Source organism: Zootoca vivipara, chromosome 13 (assembly GCF_963506605.1).
Source record: "Zootoca vivipara chromosome 13, rZooViv1.1, whole genome shotgun sequence".
NCBI lineage: Eukaryota > Metazoa > Chordata > Lepidosauria > Squamata > Lacertidae > Zootoca > Zootoca vivipara.
Window position 1 is genome coordinate 21,170,515 of NC_083288.1, and position 26,290 is coordinate 21,196,804.

A 26,290-nucleotide genomic window follows, 5' to 3' on the forward strand; every position below is an offset into this window, starting at 1 on the left:
CACACACACACACACACGCAGACACGCAGCCACAGCTAGCAGCAGACTTGGGCAGAGTGCTGTCCTCTCTGCAACACAGCCTCATATAAGTTTAACAATTATTTAATTCAATCTGCATACATTTCAATACAAGTAAAAACAATATTTCTGAAGAAAAACTAATGCAGTGGTACCCTGGTTCTCAAACTTAATCCATTCCGAAGTCCGTTCCAAAACCAAAGCGTTCCAAAACCAAGGCGCACTTTCCCATAGAAAGTAATGCAAAATGGATTAATCCGTTCCAGACTTTTAAAAACAATCCCTGAAACAGCAATTTAACATGAATTTTAACGAGACCATTGATCCATAAAATGAAAGCAATAAACAGTGTACTGCAGTCACACAATCAATCTTTCAGTAGCTGAACTGGGTTCCAAACACTCACAAAAACAAAACATAAAAGAGCTGCAAAAACAAAAGAACGCAAATGAGTAACAAAAACAGGCAGACCTCAGTGTAACACTCGAAAAGGAAGTGTGGCACTCAAATCGGAAGCGTAACACTCAAAATGGAGCACGTTCGGCTTCCGGAAAAAGTTAGCAAACCGGAACACTAACTTCCGGGTTTGCAGGGTTCCAGTTTGTTTGAGTACCATGGCATTTGAGAACCAAGGTATCACTGTAACTTTCTTGTTTTTTAACTGCCTTCTGTGATGCAAAGTAGGGATTTGAACCTGGGTCCAGAGTCCCCTTCCCCCCCTTTACACCTCTACACCATGCATCCCCAAACTGCGGCCCTCCAGATGTTTTGGCCTACAACTCCCATGATCCCTAGCTAACAGGACCAGTGGCCAGGGATGATGGGAATTGTAGTCCAAAACATCTGGAGGGTCGAAGTTTGGGGATGCCTGCTCTACACTGTGCTGGCTCATGCTCTAGGAGCTGATTTAAAAAAAAAAAAAAGGTTAGGTATATTTGTTCGCTCCCTGAACAATGAGCAATGATCCTGCCATTGCAAATGCAGATATGCACAATGATATTGCCTCCGAATTGTCAAGTCAAGTCATGGTTCAGGAATGGGACCAGGCTTCCTGGGCAACAGAGATGCTTCTGCGATGCTCCCGCATCTTATCATTAGGAGGAGGAGGAGGAGGAGTTTGGATTTGATATCCCGCTTTATCACTACCCGAAGGAGTCTCAAAGCAGCTAACATTCTCCTTTCCCTTCCTCCCCCACAACAAACACTCTGTGAGGTGGGTGGGGCTGAGAGACTTCAGAGAAGTGTGACTAGCCCAAGATCACCCATTAGCTGCATGTGGAGGAGCGGAGATGGGAACCCAGTTCACCAGATTACGAGTCTGGTAAGATACAAATGGAATTGAAAGGTGCTTTCAACACTTTGGGGGATAGGGTGGGTACATTTTGCTATATTCTGTCCACACAAATGGACCTGAGATAGCCTGTGGGAAGGAACAAAATGTCTACATGTGCCATTTTTAAAAGTAACTTTTTTGTTTCCCAAAAAGTTTTTTAAGATCAATTTTTAAATCTGCATTATAATAACACTTTTCCCCCCCTTGGTGCTACTGCACAATTTCTTTAATACTGGTAATTTTTAAAGGCAATATAAAAATGTGTTTTAGCACTAATTAACAGATGGGGGAAATAAACACAATGCAAAAAATGGTGCCAAGGATAGGCAGGGTTGGTTCCCTGTCCCCTAACTTAATGTTGAACTTTGTGCTAAAATGTGAAGTTTTAAGTGCTATTCTGCAAGCGTTTTAAGAGAAGAGTTGTGTGTTGTGTATAAAGGCGTTTCACAGCAAATTTAATAAAAAGATCAATGGGGGACAAAATCATGCTAATATATGGGTTTTGACAGGAAAGTTGCTGGGGAAGTTTTGCCAGAGTTTAGATGCATATAGACTTGTCACTGCACATGTCAATGCTATGTCTTTATGTCCTAAAAAAGACAGAAGAACAATTCTAAGGTGGTGGAGAATGCACTCGGTTTTGTTCTTTCTAATATACAGTGGTACCTCACAAGACGAATGCCTCGCGCAACGAAAAACTCACAGGACGAAAGCGTTTTGCGATCTTTTTGTTGACTCGCAAGACGAATTTTTCTATGGCTGTGCTTCGCAAGACGATTATTTTTTTGCATTTTTCCCCCTTTGATTTGTTTAAATTGTAAAACCGCAAGACGAAATTTTCGCAATACAAAATGACTCGCGGAACGAATTACTTTCGTCGTGCGAGGCATCACTGTAATTCTTTTTCGAACTTCTGCAAAAATATTAATTAAAGGAGCATAACAATTTGTTGACAGTAGTCTGTAGGTGCCCCACTTGAAGGTTGTGGATGAAGTGTGGCTCCTCTCCAGTGAAAAGGTAAAAAGGAAAGCACCCCTGGACAGTTAAGTCCAGTCAAAGGAGACTATGGGGTTGTGGCGCTCATCTCGCTTTCAGGCCGAGGGAGCCGGCATTTGTCCACAGACAGCTTTCTGGGTCATGTGGCCAGAATGACTAAACTGCTTCTGGCACAATGGGATACCGTGTCGGAAACCAGAGCGCACGGAAAAGACGTTTAGCTCCCCACTGCAGTGGTACCTATTTATCTACTTGCACTGGTGTGCTTTCAAACTGCTAGGTTGGCAGGAGCTGGGACAGAGCAACCGGAGCTCACCCAGTCGGGGGGATTCAAACCGTGACTTTCCAATTAGCAAACCCAAGAGGCTCAGTGGTTTAGACCACAGCACCACCCGCGTCCCTCTCCAGTGAACACAGTGTAACAACACCCTCTCCCTAATTGAGTTGAACACTGATGATTCTTCTCCTGTTTACCCTCACCTTCCCCTACTGCCTCTCCAGTTTTATAAGCTCCTTGAGGCAGGGACCACAAATTCCCCATCCCTGTGGTACAACTGCCATCATGTCGGCTCCAGTATCCCCTTCCTTTGTTTTTAAAAAGAATAAAGTTCCTCCCTCCTCTGGCACAGCCCTGTCAGTGAAGGGGAGTCAAACCACACAGAGAAGCCCCATTCCTCATCTTTCCCTCCAAAGGTTTGGAATTTTTTTTTGTCCACATTCAAAGGAGGCCACTTAAAGAACATGCGTGTTGACAGCTTCCCCCCCAAGGACAAAAGCACTGGCACTGTGCACCAACAACAGGCCCTTGGAGAAAGGAAGGTTCAGTGGATAAAAAATTAACAGATATAAACACTCCCTGTGGGTGTGAGAAAGATGCAGCCAAGATTTGTGCGGAAGAGACATAATTTGAGTGTCAGGGAAGTGGCAGGCGGCAGGGCGGGGTGGAGAGGGAGACGCTTCGAGGAGGGCAACAGGGCAGCAAGCCCACAACTGGCAACTTGCTCCGTGCTCATGGGGCAACTTGGAAATGTATCACGAGCCAGAAGCTTGCAGCTGATTTGCCCCCCCCCCCTCTATATATATAGGAATGAAGATTTATACCCCGCCTTTTCGGTACCATTGAACACAGCTAAAATCAACCAAGGCCAACCATAAAATACAATTAACAACAACAACAACCATTTAATTATACCCTGCCCATCTGGCAGGGTTTCACCAGCCACTCTGAGTGGCTTCCAACAGAAGAATAAAATAATTGATTAAAGATTAAAAGCCTCCCTAAACAGGGCTGCCTTCAGATGTCTTCTAAAAATCTGGTAGTTGTTTTTCTCTCTGACATCTGATGGGAGGGCGTTCCACAGGGCGGGCGCCACTACCGAGAAGGCCCTCTGCCTGGTTCCCTGAAACTTGGCTTCTCACAATGAGGGAACCGCCAGAAGGCTCTCGGCCCTGGACCTCAGTGTCCGGGGAGAACGATGGGGGTGGAGGCGCTCCTTTAGGTATACTGGACCGAGGCCGTTTAGGGCTTTGAAGGTCAGCACCAACACTTTGAATTGTGCTCGGAAACATACTGGGAGCCAATGTAGATCTTTCAACAAAAAGGATTATAGAAACAGTGGAGGGCTCTCAAATTTCAGTGGCACGGCGTGTGGCGCTAAAATTCGGCACCACTCGGCCTCTCACGTTCTGTTCCACGGCCTTGTCATTGCACCCCTTGCAGCTACCATAAAACCGCCCCTCACGAGTACAATGGATAAAATAGAGGTATCAGATAAAAACTTTGCCATTAAACTAAACAGTGTCATATGACATAAGACCAGGGAGACCAGGATTCAAATCCCCACTCGACCATCGAGTGGCCAGTCACAGCCTCTCAGCTTAAATTCACTTCTGATGGTTTACCGTATTTTTCTCTGTGTTGGACGATGTTTTTTGCTTATTTGTTTTTTTAGTCCAAAAGTCTTCTTATACATGGGGGTCATCTTATACATGAAAAAATATGGTCCAGAGCTTTAGCTGCTCGTTCCGCTTCCACCATCTTCATGCCTTGCTCGATTCTAGTCCCTTCTTACATGCCCTATTGCGAGCTATCACTTTTTCACCTGCCTGCCCACCCTGCCTTGCCTTGCCTGCCTCGATCTCAGGTGTTTGGGCGATCCCGGGTGATCAGTTTAAACTACTGATTTCTTAATTTAGGGTTCAAAAAAATAGGGGTCGTCTTATACATAGGGTCACCTTATACACAGAAAAAAACAGTAAATGGTAAATATGGTAAATACGCAGGAAAAACATGGAAGGGAAGAACCAGGGAGAAAAAGGTGGGGACAGAAAGGCAATGAATGAATTAATACTAAACACCTGCCTAAAACGAAAGGGTTTTGCAATGCAAAAAGAAAAAACTATGCAAGGAGTGGACAACTGAGCCTCTATTCAAAAAAGAAAGCCTTTCTCTAGTCTCCATGAGCCAAGCCTCCACCATCCATAGTCAGGACGTAAGAATATTAGTTCTGTAAGACCGGAGCCTGTATGCAGGCCAGTATGGTATATCGTATTATACACATGTCATTTGCACTTGGATTTCTTTGAAATTGCATTAGTTGTGTGCACAAGGTATTTCCTGTATTAGTGACAGTATCAACTGGTTTGCCTCGCCTGGCATCCCTCAGAGAACTCTGGGAACTGTTAAGTTTTGCTTCAGTATCACTGCAGCGGTTCTGCCCAGACTTTTCTGCAAGCAGGAAATGAAATTAGAAAGAAAAAGAACCTTACCCTTAGTCTCCAAGCGGATTAAGCTCATTGCATTTCATTGCCATAAGATGTGATGGCCACTAGCTTACATGACTTTTAAAATGTCATTCAGAGGCCTTGTACCTCTGATCGCTTCAGCTGGGAGTTCCCCCTGGCGAGTCCTATTTCCTGGGAAGATACAACAAGTTTTGTGATGGGCTGATCATGATTCAGCTGCTCAGCCCCGATGATAAAGGACATCGGAGGGAGGTGCTACCAGGGGAGAAGGATGGGTGCAATACCCTGCCGGTTAATCAGTTCAGGTGTCTAGAAGTTTGTCCTACAGAGGAGCCCAAGTCGAAGAAGAGGATGAAGGGTCAGTAAATGCACACAGAGCTTCCTCCACCTAAGGAATGCTTACAGCACTGGAATGGAAAGCAGCCCTGAGTGTTTACTACTGAACTTACACCTTATACAACCAAAGGATGTCCATGTACATGTAAGAATTAGAGGTCTTAAAATTTGCAACAGTAGAGACCATAAGCATGTGAATTGTCCCTTCTCAACAAGTTGGTTTGAAAGGACTGATTGTTTAGTACTGCCAACATCTCTGCAAGCAAGGTTGATTAATGTAGCCTAATGAAGGTACCTAAGTATCAGATACCTTCATTAGGCTGCATTAGGCTAAGTATCAGATGGGGATGCGGGTGGCGCTGTGGGTTAAACCAATGAGCCTAGAGCTTGCTGATCAGAAGGTCGGCGGTTCGAACCCCGCGACGGGGTGAGCTCCCGTTGCTTGGTCCCAGCTCCTGCCAACCTAGCAGTTTGAAAGCACGTCAAAGTGCAAGTAGATAAATAAATACCGCTACAGCGGGAAGGTAAACGGCGTTTCCATGTGCTGCTCTGGTTCACCAGAAGCGGCTTTGTCATGCTGGCCACATGTCCTGGAAGCTGTACACCGGCTGCCTCGGCCAATAATGCCAAGATGTTCGCCGCAACCCCAGAGTCGGTCCCTTTACCTTTAAGTATCAGATTCCCTAATACTGTAGATCAGGCATCCCCAAACTTCGGCCCTCCAGATGTTTTGGACTACAATTCCCATCTTCCTCGACCACTGATCCTTTTAGCTAGGGATCATGGGAGTTGTAGGCCAAAACATCTGGAGGCCCGCTGTTTGGGGATGCCTGCTGTAGATGAATCACACAAAGCTTTTGGTGGCCAGGAATGAGCAAACAAATTGAGGAAGTAATCAGAAACTGCCAGCAAGTTTGGAAAACTCAGCAATGGCCAGAGGATTGGAGAAGATCAGTCTACATCCCAATTCCAAAGAAGGGCAGTGCCAAAGAATGCTCCAACTACCGCACAATTGCGCTCATTTCACACGCTAGCAAGGTTATGCTTAAAATTCTACAAGGCAGGCTTAGGCAGTATGTGGACCGAGAACTCCCAGAAGTGCAAGCTGGATTTCGAAAGGGCAGAGGAACCAGAGACCAAATAGCAAACATGCGCTGGATTATGGAGAAAGCTAGAGAGTTCCAGAAAAACGTCTACTTCTGCTTCATTGACTATGCAAAAGCCTTTGACTGTGTCGACCACAGCAAACTATGGCAAGTTCTTAAAGAAATGGGAGTGCCTGATCACCTCATCTGTCTCCTGAGAAATCTCTATGTGGGACAAGAAGCTACAGTTAGAACTGGATATGGAACAACTGATTGGTTCAAAATTGGGAAAGGAGTACGACAAGGTTGTATATTGTCTCCCTGCTTATTTAACTTATATGCAGAATTCATCATGCGAAAGGCTGGACTAGATGAATCCCAAGCCGGAATTAAGATTGCTGGAAGAAATATCAACAACCTCAGATATGCAGATGACACAACCTTGATGGCAGAAAGCGAGGAGGAATTAAAGAACCTTTTAATGAGGGTGAAAGAGGAGAGCGCAAAATATGGTCTGAAGCTCAACATCAAAAAAACCAAGATCATGGCCACTGGTCCCATCACTTCCTGGCAAATAGAAGGGGAAGAAATGGAGGCAGTGAGAGATTTTACTTTCTTGGGCTCCTTGATCACTGCAGATGGTGACAGCAGTCACGAAATTAAAAGACGCCTGCTTCTTGGGAGAAAAGCAATGACAAACCTAGACAGCATCTTAAAAAGCAGAGACATCACCTTGCCGACAAAGGTCCGTATAGTTAAAGCTATGGTTTTCCCAGTGGTGATGTATGGAAGTGAGAGCTGGACCATAAATAAGGCTGATCGCCGAAGAATTGATGCTTTTGAATTATGGTGCTGGAGGAGACTCTTGAGAGTCCCATGGACTGCAAGAAGATCAAACCTATCCATTCTTAAGGAAATCAGCCCTGAGTGCTCCCTGGAAGGACAGATCGTGAAGCTGAGGCTCCAATACTTTGGCCACCTCATGAGAAGAGAAGAATCCTTGGAAAAGACCCTGATGTTGGGAAAGATTGAGGGCACTAGGAGAAGGGGACGACAGAGGACAAGATGGTTGGACAGTGTTCTCGAAGCTATGAACATGAGTTTGACCAAATTGCGGGAGGCAGTGCAAGACAGGAGTGCCTGGCGTGCTATGGTCCATGGGGTCACGAAGAGTCGGACACGACTAAACGACTAAACAACAATCAGAAACTGTATAGCTTACTCTTTGTGAAAAATCCCAAAAGCCCAACAAAATATTCTAACAGTCCATGGGAAAAAATAATTCTAGACATAAGGGGACCTTTAGATGTTGACCAGCCTGCAAAATAAGAGGTTTATCATCATGATGGGGGACTATTATTCTAAATATCCGTATGTTTCATTTTCTGGCAAACCACTACTGTATAAGCAATGTAATTTGATTTGTCTGCAGTCTTTACCAGAGAAGGCCTTCCCAAGGAATTAGTGACTGACAATGGGTGACAACTTCCTTCATTTAAACTAGAACAATACTTCTACAGCAATTTTTAAAAATTACAAGGGTGTTCCATCCAATAGAGAATTGCTTAGTGGAAAGAACAGATTACTCAATGAGAATTTGTAACTGACAATTTCACAACAACCCTCAAGAGAGGCAATCCTCAAAACTCTGTTTGCTTAGTAGTTACCAAAAAGTTTAGTTTAGCTAAGACAAGCCATGGGAATGTGTGCATGGTTTGTCTTTAATTTTGGCAGTGAGAGAAGCATTGTGGTCACCTGAGGAAGTCCCTATTGTGTGAGTCAGAATTGGTGTAAGCTTGAGGAACATCCCAGTTACAAGGAGGAGGTAACACTCCAGCCTAATTAATTCCAGAACCAAGTACCACATCTGATGCAAGCAACACCTTCAGCATGGTTTCTGATCTCCTATTGAGAGTCCCTGGTTCAGCCGGCAAGCCCATCCCACCTTAATTAAATTAAGTAGCCTTTTTGCATTTCCTGAGAAGCCCGAGCCTACTGAATTCCCCTTTCAGCAAAAACAACAATACCTTGTTAAAAATACTTTTATGAACAGAGAAGTCTCTTTCGCTGGGCTTTCAACCTGTGGCATCATATCAAATTAATTCCATTCAGGATGTCTGAGGACCTCTCCACCTATCTATTTTGTTGTGCAATGTGTTACAATCTTATTTGCAACCTTGGATCCTTTGTGGAAAAGCCTTTTCAGATTCAAAGTGAAGCTGTTTTGAGACATTTTTCTTATTACTGAATGTACCGGGCATCCCCGGTTGAGTTCAACTTTTCAACTAATTCCCCAAAATCAGGTGTGTTTTTTGTGAGTACACTTCGAGTATTTCTCATGAAGAAGCGATTCATCAATTCCTGCATAGATGTATGCTAGCAGATGTGATGTCATTACGCAACTACTCCCCACCTTGTTACATGAAAAACGCCTTTTGAATCGCTGAGAGGGTGGAAAGCAAACACCAAACTTATCCAACGGCAACTCACAGGACTCCTCAACTTTGTTGGACTGGTAGTGTTGTGTGGATGTCTGATGATCGTCTTCCAAAGCAACTACTCTATTCTGAATTGAAAGCGTAATGCTGGTGGTCAACAAAAGAGGTTTAAAGACTGTCTCAAGGCAATTTTTTAAAAAATTAGTATAAACACCAACAATTGGGAAACACTTGCCCGCAAGCGCTCCAATTGGAGTACAGCCTTACCAAAGTTGTCGTGGGCTTTGAAGACACTCGATCTCAGGACGCAAGGGAGAAACATGCTAAGAGGAAGGCACTCTTGGCAAATCCACACCGTGATAAACTCCCGCGCGGAAACCAATGTCCTCACTGTGGAAGGACGTGTGGATCCAGAATTGGCCTCCACAGTCACTTACGGACCCATTGTTAAAAACGTGTTTATGGAAGACAATCTTACTCGGCTACGAGTGATCGCCAAAGAAGAAGATATCCCTAATGATAAGGTCAAGAAGAAACTCTCCAGCTTTGATCTCACAGATGCAGTTCAAGAAAGTGACAAGAACCTCTCAAATACAATAAAATAGATGACCAGTTGATTTTGTCTCTGGCAACCCAAATACTAGGGAAAAACTTCAGGATAAATCAACAAAAAGATAAGTCTTTTAACACCAATAAGACCTAGATCCCAATCCTGTTGTTTTAAAAGGGAAGAATGTGCTGCGTCCAATGTGCAAGTTAATCACTTCTGTTGTCTGGAAGTTTGTCCTGAAGAGGAGCTGGTAGAAAAGGAGACAGCCTTAATGGAGAAAGGAAGGAAGGAATTTTCAATTAAAACTGCACCTGATGTCTTGTATTTATGAGGAAGCCAAGATACAAAGGCAGGAAATGCTGCCTGAATAATCCTGGTCCTGTGTGGCCACCGTGTAATTTCTGTTCCTGTAGTAGTTTTTGAGAGTGAGTGTGTGTTTTGTTTTGTTTGATTTAATATCATATCAGTAACTGTTTGGGTTCATTGGATTGTAAGGCTGTTGCTGCTGTTTCATGTTGTTTTACTGGATGTCATTTAAGCTTATACGTTTCAATGACCGAATGTCACATCTCGTATTTTTCATAGACTAGTGACTCATGAATAAATTCCCAGTTGTTGGGTGTGTGTGAAAGGAGAATAAAGTTATGAGCCTCCATAGCTGTTTTGACCAAAACCTTATGTCCAATGCAACTATAAAAACACACAGGTGTAGACTGTAATCTGTTGATAAATGCACTATTATTTGTTAGTTAGTTAGTTAGTTAGTTAGTTAGTTAGTTAGTTAGTTAGTTAGTTAGTTAGTTAGTTAGTTAGTTAGTTTATATCCTGCCTTTTCCCAATGGGACTGAACGCTTTTCTTTCTTTTTTGCCCTGGCCTTTGACATCCGAGATACATATTTTTAGGACCCACACTACTTTTGCAAGTTGTTTAAAAGTAGTGCTTCAAATTGTTGCGACCTGTCCCGAGACCTTAGGGTGAAGCGCAGGTAATAAATTAAACTGTTGTAACCGACAGCAAGCTATTGCTTTTCTTTATTTATTCATTCAGAATATCAATCCTTCCCAGGCAGCTTCCAAGTAACATCAAAACGCGTTAATTAAATCACAATATCAAAATATAAGAAATCATTGGCATCCTTCCCACAGGGCAGCTGGTGGGAGATAACCCTGCAGAGGGGAAGAGGATAGTACCCCTCTCTCCCCCTCCAGCTCTCCTGAAATCCTACCCAGAAGGCAGCTGGTGCGAGATGGCCTTGTCAGGGTGTGGGGAGGAGAGAACCAGGCTGCAGCAGGGCTCTGGCATCAGTTTTCAAACTTCCCACAACAACTCATCCTGCCAAGGAAATTCTTACCCCACATGTGCCCATGTGGCAGAACTGGCGCTGCTACGGATGCCGTATGGTACCTGTTCCGCCTTTGTAGAAAATTCAGTCGTTTGGTGTGGCAGTGCCTACACCAGGCATCCCCAAACTTTGGCCCTCCAGATGTTTTGAACTACAATTCCCATCTTCCCCGACCACTGGTCCTGTTAGCTAAGGATCATGGGAGTTGCAGGCCAAAACATCTGGAGGGCCGCAGTTTGGGGATGCCTGGCCTACACTGTGGGTCTCCCTGTTTAGGGAAGTTTAGGGCAGCCCTGTTTAGGCAATTTTTAATGTTTGATGTTTTAGCATGTTTTTAGTATTTTGTTGGGAGCTGCCCAGAGTAGCTGGAGAAACCCAGCCAGATGGGTGTGGTATAATAAATAAATAAATAAATAAATAAATAAATAAATAAAATTTATTATTATTATTATTATTATTATTATTATTATTATTGTTATTGTTATTGTTATTATACCCTGGTTAGTGAGATAAAGCAGGTGCCTTCAACTGTGCTCTTTTTGGCACCTGTTCATAATCTTGTTTAGACAAGCCTAGCCAAACGCTTAAATTTTAAAATCTGTGTTAGTATTTCAACTTTTGTGTGTTTTTAAGCGTGTCCCCCCCCCCCAATTCTCCTGCTTTATCTTCTGTAAACCGCTTTGAGGTTTTGTTTTGTTTTTTCAATCAAATGGTGCATACATTTTATGAACTAAACAAACAAACAACCGCCTGCCGTGGACCTCCTGTGAAGAGGATTACGGAGCATACTGTCTCGTTTCACATGCGCCAAGCCTCTTGGCCACCGTTGCTGCCCTGTGTGGACTGAGGTCGGAGAAAGACCCACCCATCATATATATTCCCCTGTGCCTATACAACGCTGAAGAAGAGAAGTCGCGGTTAGACAAGCTATCTTTCAGGGAATCCCTAATAGGATTTGGAGGAGCACTGGCATTCAGCAGAACTATTGCATCGTGCCATTTTCCCGCCATAGATGCCCATATATTTGCCCTTTCCATCGTGGCCCAAAGTCACAGTCACACCCACACACGGGGGGGGGGAGGCCTAGGCTGCTGTCCCATCTCTCTGTTGTCGCCGCTTGGAGGTGAGCAGGCAATGGCACACCAGGGTCAGGATACTCCCCACACACACACACACACTGTGGCATGGGCCTCACAGAGCGCCCAGCAATGCTGATCCCCCCCCCCATGGCATCCCTGTCTAGAACACTGTTTCACAAACTACAAACTAAATACCCAGCAGGTTATCTATATAACCTTTAAAGCCCTAAATGGCCTCGGTCCAGTATACCTGAAGGAGCGTCTCCACCCCCATCGTTCTGCCGAAACACTGAGGTCCAGCTCCGAGGGCCTTCTGGTGGTTCCCTCCTAGCGAGAAGTGAGGTTACAGGGAACCAGGCAGAGGGCCTTCTTGGTAGTGGCGCCCGCCCTGTGGAACGCCCTCCCATCAGATGTCAAAGAAATAAACAACTATTTGACTTTTAGAAGACATCTGAAGGCAGCCCTGTTTAGGCAAGCTTTTAATATTTGAAGAATCATTGTACATTAATATTCTGCTGGAAGCCGCCCAGAGTGGCTGGGGAAATCCAGCCGGATGGGCGGGGTATGAATAATAAATTTATTATTATTATTATTATTATTATTATTATTATTAACTAGTGAGTGACACCAAAAGCGGTTTTTAAAAAAGCGAACCATATCAGACACTAAAAACACAGAGGGACAGACCCATGCCATACATTTAAAGCACATTCAGTGTGCATTTAAAATATAGGACTTCCCTCAAAGAATCCTGGGAACTGTGGTTTATTATGAGTGATGGGAACTGTGAGGGAGGAAACCACATTTAGAATTAGAATTGTAGAGTTGGAGGGGACCACAAGGGTCATCTAGTTCAACCCAGGCAGAGAGCCTCCTCAGTGGTGGCGCCCGCCCTGTGGAACGCCCTCCCATCAGATGTCAAGGAAATAAACAATTCTCTGACTTTTAGAAGACATCTGAAGGCAGCCATGTTTAGGGAAGTTTTTAATGTTTGATGTTTTGTCATGTTTTTTATATTCTATTGGGAGCCACCCAGAGTGGCCGGGAAAACCCAGCTAGATGGACGGGATATAAATTATTATTATTATAATTATTATTATTAACCCACTGCAATGCAATCATCTTCTGCCCAACATGGGGCTTGAACCTATGACCCGGAGACCCTGATTTTAAGAGTCTCATGCTCTACTGACTGAGCTATGCCAGGATTCTTTGAGGAAAGTCATGGCTTATGAATATTGTGTGGCTCTTCGCAGATACAACATAGTCCTTGGTTCTTGGAACTGAAGCCAACTCTCCCACCTCAATAGCCAGCCCATTGCTTTATTTTAATGCGTTTTTTGAACGTTTCTATCCCATCTTTTCTCCAAGGAACCCAGGAAGCCATGCATGGTTCTCCTCCCCATTTTATCCTCACAGAAACCCTGCGAGGTGGGACAGGCCGAGACTGGGCCCAAGGCCAGCTAGCGAACTTGATGTCTGAGTGCAGATTCGAACCCTGATCTCCCACTGGGATCCCAAGAAAAAGAGGAAGAGTTTGGAGCAGCGCGAGCTGACGTTTTGCTTCGGAACTGGCTGTGGCCCATTATGTCAGCGCAGTTTCAGAACAGAATTATTCTCCTGTGTTGGTATCTCTTTCCTTCCTCCTTCCTTCCCCTGATGGTGGTGGCGTGTCGCTGAAGCACCGGGAGCACAAGGCGGAGGGGACGGGGGGGGGTTCTTTTTCTCCAGATTGCAAACCCTTGAAGGGTGGTCAGGAAATGAAGCGGCTTTAATGCATTTAGACTTTCAACACATTAGGAGCGGCTTGGTTACAGCATCAAAGTGACACTCTCTGTCTGGGGCTTGAGAGAAAGGAGAGCAAGGAAGGATGAGAGAGAAAGAAGCAATCAAGAGGCTGCCTTGTAAACAGTGTGAGAAAGAAACAAAGAAGTGTGTGTGTGTGTGTGTGTGTGTGTGTGTGTGTGTGTGATAAAGGGGAAGGGTGGCATTTCACAGGCAAAAGCTGCCCGCTATGCCCCTGTCTGCCATTCATAAATATTGTTTTCTTTTTGCACTTGAGAATAGGATTCCATGGAGAGTACAAAAAGTCATTTACGTAGGACTAGATTATAGCCGTTCCTCGGAAGTCGAACGGAATCCATTCCAGAAGTCCGGTTGACTTCCAAAACGTTCGGAAACCCAAGGCGCCACTTCCAATTGGCTGCAGGAAGTTCCTGCAGCCAATCGGAAGCCACAGAACCCGTATCGGACGTTCGGGTTCCAAAGAACATTGGCAAACCGGAACACTCCCTTCCGGGTCTGCGACATCCAGGAGCCAAATCGTTGGACTCGCAAGGTGTTCGACTTCCGAGGTACGGCTGTGCTTTCGAGGTCCCTTCCACCTCCGTGGTTCTGTTGTCCAAAGTGTTCCTGGTTAAAAGAGAGGGTGTGTGCAGGTCAGAACTGCCTTGCTGGATCACACAAGAAACTCGTTTTAGCTTTGCATCCTGTTCCCAACAGTACACAGCCAAATGCCTCTGGGAAGCTCACAAGCAGGCTGTGAAGGGAACAGCCCTCGTCCGGCAGCCGTGCACTCAAAGATATAGTGCTTGACGACATGGAGGTTCGCTCCAGCCGTCACGCTAACAGACCTTGCAAGATTCATCCTCCATTGATTTCTCTACTCCTTTATTTTCTTTCTTTTTTTTAAGCCAGCTTCTGTGGATCTTGCAGCAATGCACAGAGAGAAAGCACAAGAGGGAGAAAGAGAAAGAGCAGAAAAACAAGAATAGAGTTAGGAAGGTGGGGGGAAATAGCATGAGGACAAAGGAAGCAGACGGGGGGGGGCAGAAAGTTGGAAGAGGATACAGTACGTCCCATTGCGTTCCAAAGGGGTTCACCCCACATAAACGAGCACAGGAATGGAGCCTAATAAAATTAGTGTAGGGAACCTGTCGCCTTCCAGATGGTTGTTGAACTACGACTCCCATCAGCCTCTGCAAACAGCAACATCCAGGGGGAGGTTCAGCAACATCCAGGGGGAGGTTCCCCACACCTGTTACAAAGGAAGCTTTTTTGATGGATGAGATGCTCCTCTTCAGAACTGGCCCAAGATTTTTGGCACCCCCAAATTGTGCCCCCCCTCTCCGCCAGGGAAGAAAGGGTGAGGGAGGATATACACCAGGAACAAGCAGGGTGTGGGGAGTGCTACATTGGGAACCTTCTGCCCTAGTAGATCCTGTCACCTGAGGCGGTCGCCTCACCTTGTTTCATGGGTGGGCCAGCCTTGCTTGCAAGCTTATTAATCTTATTTTGTTTCCAAGACATTAAAGGTTGGCTTATAGGCACTCAAGCAGAAACAAGGGATAAAGCAATTCCTGGTTGCAGCGATTGCAAATTTGAATTCTTCCACATTGGGGTTGGTCCCTGCACACAGAAAAGTAGCACGTGAGGGAGAAGGCCTGGATAAACCCTCCCATCTGAGTCGTCTATACTTAAGAGGTGATTTGTTTGTTTGCTTGCTCCTAATAACAGAACATTCAAACCACCACTGCAGCCAGAAGTGGTAACATCCAGGAAAAAGCTTTACCACTTAATGCTGCTGAATGTTGACGTTTTTATCTGTACCTCTGTCAAAGTCTACTACAGTGCTGGGGGCATCCTGCCTCTTTTCTCCCTCTTCCAAGGCTGTTGTACACACCGTAGCAGTTTTTAAAAGTTCATGGCCTTCCCCAAATAAACTTCGGAAATGTAGTTTATTCCCCACACAGACCTACAATTCCCTTAATAAACTACAGTTCCTAAGATTCTTCGGGGGGAAAGTAATGTGCTTTAAATGTATGGTGTGTATGCAGGTTCAACCCGGTCCGGTCCTACCATTTGGCAGGGAGGCGGCTGCCCAAGATGGCAGTGCCGGAGGTAGGGAGCAGCAGAGAGCTGGTAGTTTGCCACCCTCAGATGCAAAGGATGGTAGTGTCAGATTAACAGTGTTGAAGTAAGAGCCAGCTGCTTGCCCAGTCAATATCAGTATGGGGAAATAAGGAAAGGCAGCTTCTTGTTCACCTTAGTCAGGGCCGGCTCATCGTAGACCCCCGGTGGCGCAGGGCACCATGGCGCCGGCCCGCCAGGAGGGCGCCGCGAGCTGCGCCCGCCCGCTGGCTGGCCGGTCCGCTGCGCGCAGCGCCCACCTGCCCACCGCGCTGGGAAACGGGGCGGGAGGGCGCCGGAGATCGCGCTGTGTCTGCCCGCCCGCCGCGCAGCAGCGCCGCGCACACCCGCCCACCGCGTTGGGAAACGGGGCGGAAGGGCGCCGGAGAGATCCGTCGCACCATGGCGACAGGGGCGCTTAAGACGGCGCTGACCTTAGTCACAATGATGGCCAAACTTGGCCCTCCAGCTGTTTTGGGACTACAACTACCATAATCCCTAGATAACAGGACCAGTGGTCAGGGATGATGGGAATTGTAGTCCCAAAACAGCTGGAGGGCCGAGTTTGGCCATCACTGCTGGCAGCAAAAAAGGCATTGGCTTGGTTATTTGCTCCCACCTAGTCACCTCTTCTTGCTTTCTGCCATGCTGGCAATGGGGAAAGATATATTTATTTCATAAAATTTATATACTGTGCAACTGTAAAGGGGGGGGGGAATCCCCAAAGCTGGTGACAAAAAGAACAAAGCAATGAAATTATAAGTAAAAACATTTATTTTAAACATTCAAAAATATTTCAAATCAATGGCAGGCTAAAAAGCGGGTAAAAACACAGGCCAACATACTGTACTACAGATCTGGATAGGATTGTCTATACAAAATTTTTTCTAGCAGGGGCCGAAAAATTACAGTGAAAGTGTCTGCCTGATCTCAATCGGCAGGGAGTTCCAAAGTGCAGGTGCTGCCACAGTAAAAGATTCATTTCCTACAAATGCAGAACAAGTATTATGTGGCCATTGTTCTAACGGTGCGCCAGTTCTGATATGAGAGAGGGAAACACTCAAGTCTTTTGAGAAGGGATGTGGCGTGATGTCATGGAAGGGACTCATTAATGGAAATAACTCAGCAATGTTTTAACAATGGAACTGGTGCCGTTTTACCAACCCGTTTCATTTCTTAAAATTTCCTTTCCCTCCCCAAAATATTAGCTTGAGGAAACCATAAATCAAGAAACCATAAAGTTTCAGGACGGTTATTACTGTACTGCACATGCGCACTCCTCAAAAAATTAAGTATTTTTAAAAACAGCTTAATCAATTTGAAAGGCTGCCTTTTCTGAAGAAACAGAGAAGCTGGCAGAGCTAATGGGCAACCAAGGTTAAGACTGCAATCCTATACGTGGTTTCATGGGAGTAAGCTCAGTGAACTAAAAGGGACTTACATCTGAGTAGACATGAATCTATACCAGGCATCCCCAAACTTCGGCCCTCCAGATGTTTTGGACTACATTTCCCATCTTCCCCGGCCACTGGTCCTGTTAGCTAGGGATCATGGGAGTTGTAGGCCAAAACATCTGGAGGGCCGCAGTTTGGGGATGCCTGATCTATACCCTCCAAGATTTCTCTGATGAAAAAAGGGAAGTCCTATGCAATGATAGTATTTTTTTAATTATTTATCCCCCGCTCATCTGCGCGGCTTCCAACATAAATAAAAATTTAATGAAACATTAAACATTTTAAAACTTCCCTAAACGGGGTTGCCTCCAGATGGCTTTTAAAGGTTGTATAATTACTTACCGGTATCCCCTTAGGCGGGGGGCTGGGGGTCGCATAACTCCATGCTCTCCAGCATTTCCCCATAGAAAACAGGGACATCATCCCATACCCTCCAACATTTCTCTGATGAAAATAGGGACGTGCTAAGGAAAAGTGGGGTATTTGGGGATCAAACCAGAAACAGGGACAGCTTCTGTAAATCCGGGACTGACCCTGGAAAATAGGGACACTTGGAGGGTTTGCCCTCAACAAATAAAGAAGATCAGCTGCCCTCTTCAGGGGTCAGCAAACTTTTTCAGCCAGGGGCCGGTCCACTCTCCCTCAGACCTTGTTGGGGGCCGGACTATATTTTGGGGAAAAAATATGAACAAATTCCTATGCCCCACAAATAACCCAGAGATGCATTTTAAATAAAAGGACACATTCTACTCATGTAAAAACATGCTGATTTCCGGACCGTCCGCGGGCCGGATTTAGAAGGTGATTGGGCTGCATCCGGCCCCCGGACCTTAGTTTGGGGACCCTGCTCTATATAAACAACTTGTTAAAATGATGATCTGCAACCGGCCCCACGCCTATAGTTTTGAGAAAGGCAGATAAGAAATGTAAACAAGCAAACAGACAACAATACGATGGTGATTTAAATGTCACACACAGACCACCACCTGAGTAACCAAATTATTATGGTAGGTGAAAGAGGGAGTGCTTAACTTTCGTTCCTTTTCTTTCTTTTTTCTTTCTCTCTTTCTTTCTCTCTCTCTCCATCTTCACACTTCTCAAGCCCAGCCCCTACCATTAGACAGAATGAGACAGGCATCCGAAGCAACAGATGTTCTGTGTCAAGAAAGGCCAGAATACTGTTAGTTACTCAATTTTTTATTATTCTATTTTTATTGGCAGGGAGGCGGGGAGGTGATTCTGTGATTTCCTGCCTCAGGTGCCAAAATATATTGACTGGCCTTAGGGGTACTGCTCTGTGCTTTGACCGGGCAGGGAGGTTTTCGGTGGCAGACCCTTCTCCGGCAGCAAAATGTCTTATGGGCCATACCTACCAAAACTTTCTGTCCCTCATGGAGAGATTAGACTCCAAGGTTTGTACATTTGATAAAACATCTTTCTAACCCCCTACTTCATGACAACAGGATATCAGGGCCGACTATAATCATAACTATTTTAAAAATACTTTTTATAAACCTAAAATACTATGCAATAAAAGAGCAGATAAAAATGGGGTTGCAGCATCTCTCGGGGGTTGTACTCGCAAAATTCTTCAGGAGTGGAAGTTGTTATTATTATTATTATTATTATTATTATTATTATTAATCTGCCTTTCACTCCCAAGGTCCTAGGGTGGACCACAATGTGACAAACAGTTTGAAACAAATTACCGTCATAGAAATTAGGTGGAATTAAAATATGCATCTCAAGTGTCAATGTGGTTTAACTATCAATATTGGTTTTATCAATAGGTCTTCCCAGGGAATTCCGGGAACTGGAGTTCTGCGAGAGAATTAGGGGGGTCTCCCAACAACTCTCAGCACCACTGACAAACCATAGCTTTCATAATTCTTTGGGGGAAGCCATGCCTTTTTAAAGTGGTACCACAGTGTTTAAAATGCATGGTGTGAATTTGGCCTGTCACATCATGTCGCTCTTTGCCCTCACTCAAGAAGTAAACCTTTGTCTGGACTATAGCACTTAAGACTTCAAATGTGAGAGGTCTCACCTCAAAACGTTCACTTCACATACAAATACAGCCTATCAGAGAAGGGAGTTCTTGTCATACTTTCTCCCAAATATGCTAGTAGATTTCAATATGCAGGTAATTTTGGCTTTGTCTTGGAGGCTGAAAATGCGTCACTTACAATTCTACCATTCTATGCTTCTATACCAGGGTTTCCCAAACTTGGGTCTCCAGTTATTTTCGGACTACAGTTCCCATCATCCCTGACCACTGGTCCTGCTAGCTAGGGATGATGGGAGTTGTAGTCCAAAAAAACAACAACAGCTGAAGACCCAAGTTTGGGAAACCTTGTTCGATACTGTCCTGATTTACCACCTCAGTGACAATAGGCCTAAGAATGCAAGTTCTCCTATCTTTGCTGTATATAAAGCAGCGTTTCTCAACCGCTGTTCCGCGGCACACTAGTGTGCCGCGAGACGCTGGCTGGTGTGCCGCGATGTGCGGCGACGAGAAGGGCGATTTACATTGTGACGTGCCTGGCGGCCGCCAATTCACAACACTGACCCGCCGGAAAGCAATATTTGGCAAGTGTTTCTTACAGTCATAATTATAATATAGGGCGGCACAGAGTTAAATTTTTAAACTTTTTTAATGGTGGTGTGCCTCGTGATTTTTTTCACGGAACAAGTGTGCCGTGGCCCAAAAAAGGTTGAGAAACACTGATATAAAGCACAATATATTATCGAAACAACAACGAATAATTAAGAAACACTGTTACATTTTGCACTCAGCTGGATGCATGCAAAAATTCACCAAGGAAGCACACCTGTGAATTGGGGGGGGGCATGTTATTGAAAAACCTTGGGAAGCAACAGATCAAAAAGGACAGTGCCTGCATTTCTGATTATTTTTAAAGGGACAGGTTTCGACTTTTACGTATTCCTGCCCTTCAGTCTTTGTGCATTTGTGAATGCCTTTTGCACCGTCCCAGTACAAAACGTGAAGTGAGAGTCAGCCCCACAAGGCCACAACTCAAAACTTGAATCTTGTCAGCCCTTTGCTCAACCGAATTCGGGTTTCATGTGATCCTATTGCAGGGAGTGTGGCTTTAAAAGGCCTGGCATTCAGTAGGCTGGAAGAGGAGAGGATTTTGGTGTGTGCAGGCAGCCTCTGTGGCTGTGACCCATATCATCTACTGCCTGGGGGACTTGCCTATCTATGAACCTTTTGCAGCCTTTCAATTCTTTTTTTCCTAATCCCCCCTCTCTCTTTCTGACTGAAAGCAATCCCTTCCACAAACAGGGGTGTGAGTGGGTGTCTGTGGACAGCTCAGTGGAAGGGTGGAAAGAACAGCTCTTCTCTGCACCCACACCGGGTCTGCAAACCCCCCCCCCCAGGTTGCAACAGGGGGAAACTCTGGCCTGGCATTCAGTATGCCCCCCTCCCTCCACTACAGAGCTGGTGCCTGGGGATTTCCAGCTTGGTTGAAAATGCCTAATCACCTTACCAGCATATCCACAGATATACTGAAAAGAGGAAAGTGGAAAATAAAAGGAGGTGGGGTGGGGGGGAGGAAGTCGTGGAGCCACAATGGTGGTTAATAAAGAGGATTCGCAGACCTGACAGTGAACAGCCTGGAGGAGAAATGAGGAAAGGTGAGAGATTATAAAAGATTGTGTGTGTGTGTGTGTGTGTGTGTGTGTGTTTCTGCTTAATTTCTAGAAAAAGGGCACATCAACACACTCACATCTAGGAGCCCTTCGCTCCAAACCTTGAAACGGGTGGCCTCTAGTCACTCAGCATGGGTAGAAGCGAGCTCTAAAAAGGCACTTTATTCTTGCCTTTTTACGTCCATAGAGACATTGAAAACCAAGGGGACAAATTAGTTTGGTTTCCCATTTCCACGTGAACTTGCCTAACTCGCCCTTTCTGAACCAGTTTGCAAACAGAAATGCAACCATCCTTCTCCAAATCTTTCTCCTGCTCAAAACAGCTTTTTTTTTTAATGAACATTAGGGGGAAAGAAGGCACAGAAATGCGCATGAAAATGCACCTCACTTAAAAAAAAAATTTGCAAAGTGTTGCAGAAACTAAACTGAAATTAAGACTGGGGGAATGAGAAAGGCAGAGAAACCAAAATTGAAAGATTCTGCCATCCCGGTTGAAAACAGATGCAAAGTTTGAATCAAGTTAATTTCTCCCCTGCCCTCTCTGTGTGTAACAGAGTGAGCACAGAGAAAATTGTCACAAACACACTAATTTCCTTTATTAACAATATCTGTATCCCCTTCTTTGTACCACCAGAGAGGCTCATGAGAGCTACATTTTTGCCACTGTTCTGTCTGCATCTTGCAAAGCCAGATGGTGTATTCACACATGACATTCAGTTTGCCCTTTGCATTTCCTAGCTCTGAAATGGGGATGGGGCTCTCTTAAGATTCATATTGGCTAGTAGTTTTATCCAGGTTTTAAAAAGGCTCTCTCTTGCATGGATAAATCACTGCCTACAAACGCCGTAAGAGTTATGATATTTTTCATGCCAAGTGAGGAAAACAGAAGTCTAAAAGATGTGAATAAGGATTTGATGACTTATAGACCTGGGCCAACTCTGCCCACTCACATACTTCATGCTTGCTTGAAATATCTGCATGCCACATAAGCTACACTGAGCTCTTTGGATGAAGGGCAGGTTATAGACCTCACAACAGAGGCAGATTTAGGCACCTGCACTGGGCGCAGAGCCAAGAGGGCACCATAACAGTGACTTAGAGGTGGCAGGTGGTGGTTGGTGCACAATTTTTGCACTGCATAATTTTCAAAGCCCAAAGTCCCCCACAGCTCACAAAGAACAGCTTGGGATCAGTTTACTTGCATGGTTGCCTTACCTCATACATGCCCACTTAATCACTTCAATCTGTAGAACTGGTACTGTTACAAGTGCCAGGTAATACTAGTTCTGCATTTGCAAGAAATTAATCTTTGGAACTCCCTGTGAATTGACATCAGGAAGGCACCTTCAATGTACTGTCTTTGGTGCCTGCTGAAAGCATTTTTGTTCAGGCAGGCGAGCCTATCTAGACATGTGTTTCAATCTGGTTTTTTTAGTTTATTGCCCGATTTTACTTTTTAAAAATATTTTAAATAGGTGTCTTTAACAGCTTTTGACTGATAATTTTAAGTGTTTTGTTCTTTTCTTAAACCATTTTGAGGTTTTATTACCATAAAATGGTATATAAATCATGAGAAATAAAAACAAATGAATAAACTTGAACAAATTGCGCACAGCAATGAGCAACCTAGTCTCTCTTTTCCTTCTCTTCAGATTAGGCCGGGGATGGGTAACTAGCAGACTATAGTCCAGAATGGTCCACGTCATGCCTCTGTCAAATTATACTCAAGTTTTCACTTTCAGAGCAAAAGCTTTCCTTCCAAGCTGTAGAAAACAAAGACATTCAATATTCTAATGTTACATTTCTTCTTTAGATTTTGTGTGTAATATGTATATATAGGCTTCTGTATTTAACACTGCGGTGCCTGACTAAAAAGGATGCCATCGTGGCTTGACAACACTTTTAAAGGGGCTTGGTAGCATATCAGTTTCAGGAGCAAAATTTGGTAGAGTGTCCAGTGCAGGTGGCATGGAAATGAAGTTGCCTCTAAAAACACAGGCACTAACCATCTCTGGCCTAGCATGTTTTCATAAGCGGCACTAGAAACATATTTCGAGAACCCTATCAAAATAGAGCCTGGTCATCCCATTACAGAATTTTCAATCAAATAATCACCTGCCTTATACCTAGCTCATTTACAGAGTGAGTCTATACATTTATACGCAGACATAAGCTTCACAGAGTTAAATGGAACTTACTCTCAGGTAAGTGTGTGTACAATTCTATGCACATCTAATTGAATCTCGTGAGGACTTATTTCTGAGTAGGCACAGGATTGCATTGTTAGTTATAAACTGATTATATTTATGTCCATATTACCAGGCTCTCATTTTTTTAAAAAAGAAAGGAATATTTAAGGAAGCGCAGGGTAGCTCAAAATTAAAAAATAAGTTACTATATTGCTAATATAGTACCTTATAGTACCTTAACTTATGGTAAGGTACCAGAGCCAAAATAGCCTTACAAATAAATACATAAACAAATGTACCTTTAAGACTTAGCCACACCCTTGAAATTGGCCTCCACTTTTTGTTAAAAGGGATAAATGACACCTGGAAGGAAGAGAAACTCATAACTCAGACTTAACTTATCATAATCAATCAACTACCTTAAAAACCTTGGTGAATTAATCTACCAGTTAATCTAATCAAAAATTGCATCCTGATGTTGGAGGACTAGAAAGCACAAGAAAGTCATTTAAAACAAAGACACAAGCTCAACTCTGGATGTATATTCCAAATGATGAAGCTTTTGCATTCCTTTTTTTAGAGGGGAGGTTTTGTTGGTACTGATGGCGAGAGATCTACAAAGTTTTGCTTGTGTGTTGTTGTCTTTTAAAAGCCTAAAACATGAAAGGAGAGCTAGATTCAGCAGAGAACTAAATTTTCATTTAACTAGAACCTGCTCTACCTTTTTCAGGTCCCTTTCGTACCATTTAAAAACACACTATGCCAACACTGCTGTGCCTCAGTCATATTCTCCAAACATATTGCAAAGTTTAAGTAGCACCGTTTTAAGCCAAAGCTGGCTCTACCATTAGGCAGAGGGAGGCGGATGCCTCAGTTCGTAGATGCTGAAGTGCAGGGGGAAGCCACAGTGAGTTGCCTGGAGATATGAAATGTGTAATATAGCACGTAGCCTGCGTTCTTCAGGCACAAGGAGAACACTGTTCCCATCACCACCAGTGTTAAAAGATTCAGTTACCAGTCAGGTAGGTTTCAAGGGGCGCTGCCATCTTGCAAAATATCTTAAGCCAGCCCTGTCACTAGTCACAGCACTGGGGTACAACCAACCCGTCATTTGCTTCTTCACAAATTTGGACGCAAATGCAATCCCAGTAGCCCAGCCACACTTTTGGCCTTCTGTTTTTTTGCTCTTACCTCTTATGCGCGACAACCGCTCCAAGTTATTAAGAGACAACGCTCACTTTCACTTCACCGCCTTCACACCCACGACTCTGCGTTCTCCATGCTGCCCCTCAGCCATGTGAACGTGAGCGGGAGAGAAGGCCGAGGGCCGGGTGTCATACCACTAAGAAACACGGGTTTCCCATTCGCACGTTAGGAACGAGGCATTCCAGAGCGGGGCCTGTGACAGTCAGGGGGTGTTAATACAATTAAGGTACACCCCACACACAAAGAATCCTGGGAACTGTAGTTCATTGAGGGTGCTGGGGATTGTAGCTGATGCTTGGGGAATCTGGCAAATTTAAGGAACAGGTGAACTGCGTTTTAATCGGCTTTTGGTTTTCGATTAATTTGTTCCATTGCTGCTTTATACTGTAGTTTCGGGTGCGCGCGCGCTTTTGTGAACCGCCCAGAGAACTCTTTTTATGCGGCTGGTGTAAGAAATAAAAGCAAAACAAACGCGCGCTGCTAACCGTTCCTCGAGCGTACCTCCTTCAGCCGCGTGCCCTTAGGCGCTTCTCCCTCCTTCCCTGGCAAGACTTTAGGGTTGTTTATGTCCGCCGCGGCGCAGTCCAAAAGCCAACAACCTGTCTCCCACCGGACATATTTGCCCCAATTACGCGCCTGCCCCGAGAATATTCCCTGCTCGGCCCACCCTTGCCAAGATCCTCTTCCCGGCGCGCAACGGGATCCCTCGTTACTTCCCACCTCTCCTTCCATTGGGATCCCGCTTCCTTTGCGCTCCGACCCCCCAGATCCGCACATTCCTTCTCTCTCCTTCGAAATCCCTGCCTCTCGCTTCCCGCCGGCCAGCCCAACCCGCGCCACCTCGTGCGCCCTCCTAGCTGATCCCGCGTTGCTGCTCACCTGCCCTGTTTCGTGATGATCATTTCCGTCTGGTGTTTGTGGAACTTGGCCCAGAGAGGATAGTTGTTGAGCACTACCTGGATCTTCCCGGAGACTTGGTAGCCCGGCACTTGGTAGAGAGGCCCGCGCGGGAACATGTGCTGGACTGCGGCCGAGTAGCAGCCTTCTCCCCCGGGCGCGCTGGGATACAGGTCCCCGGCGCTTGGGTAGATCTCGGCCGTGGACACCGAGAAGCTGGGATTCCCAGGAGGAGCAGCCGAAGGAGGAGCAGGAACCGGGGGAGGAGGAGGTCTGTAAGAGGAGCAGTTGTTCACGGCCGGCCCTATAAACCTGCCCGATGGGGCCGGGCTGCTCACTCCAAAGCCGCCGCCTCCTCCCTGCACCATCTGTGCGCCGTAGGTCAGCCCTAAGTTGCAGCCGCCTTCTTGCATGTGGGGCTCCGGGTAGTAGAAGCGCTCCTGGGGCACGCCGATCTTCAGCTCGGCGGGGTCTTTGGTCGCCGCTACCTGGAGGTCTGGCGGCTCCTTGGCGAAACTTTGGCTCTCTGCCCCGTTCAGCATGGTGAGGGCAGCGGCGGTCGGGTTGGCGGTTCCTCCGGCGAGGGAATCCAAAGCGCCCATTGAAGAAAGGCTGGCGGGGGGAGGAGCGGGGGGGTTGGCAGCAGAGGAAAAAATGAGGAGGGCTGAGGAGGAGGAGGAAGGTAGGTAGGTAGGTAGGTAGGGAAGGGGGGGGAAGTCCCGAGGGTTGGCTTGAAACCCTCAAAGGCTCATCGTGGCTGGGAAAGGGGACACCCGGTGGTGTCCCCTACCCGAGACCAGCCTAGTCCGTTTTATCAACAGCAATCTGGTCAGTTTCCTTACTTGGCAGAACGAGGCTGGTCAGTTTCGCTCCTCATCCTTCTTTAGCAGCCAAACTTTCTCCTGCATCGCAAAACATCGCCAGAAGTTTGGGTTGTTGTTTATACTCGCAAGATCCGGATGCGGCAGCCGATGGGTCAAGATCACAGCTGCTTAACTCCGGGTTTCTCCTCTACTTTTCTTTTCTGAGGATCTTAA

General features: G+C 45.4%; 1 protein-coding gene across 1 annotated transcript in view; it reads right to left on the reverse strand.

The window, feature by feature from the left end:
• The window catches only part of TBX21 (T-box transcription factor 21), a 51,423-nt gene that overhangs the window by 25,104 nt on the left and 29 nt on the right, over positions 1 to 26,290 (reverse strand). Inside the window, exon 1 of the mRNA XM_035137131.2 lies at positions 25,236 to 26,290. This exon is cut by the window's right edge and continues 29 nt beyond it. Coding sequence (XP_034993022.2) covers positions 25,236 to 25,855 — 620 coding nt within the window. The 5' untranslated portion in view covers positions 25,856 to 26,290. The remainder of the gene's footprint in view (positions 1 to 25,235) is intronic.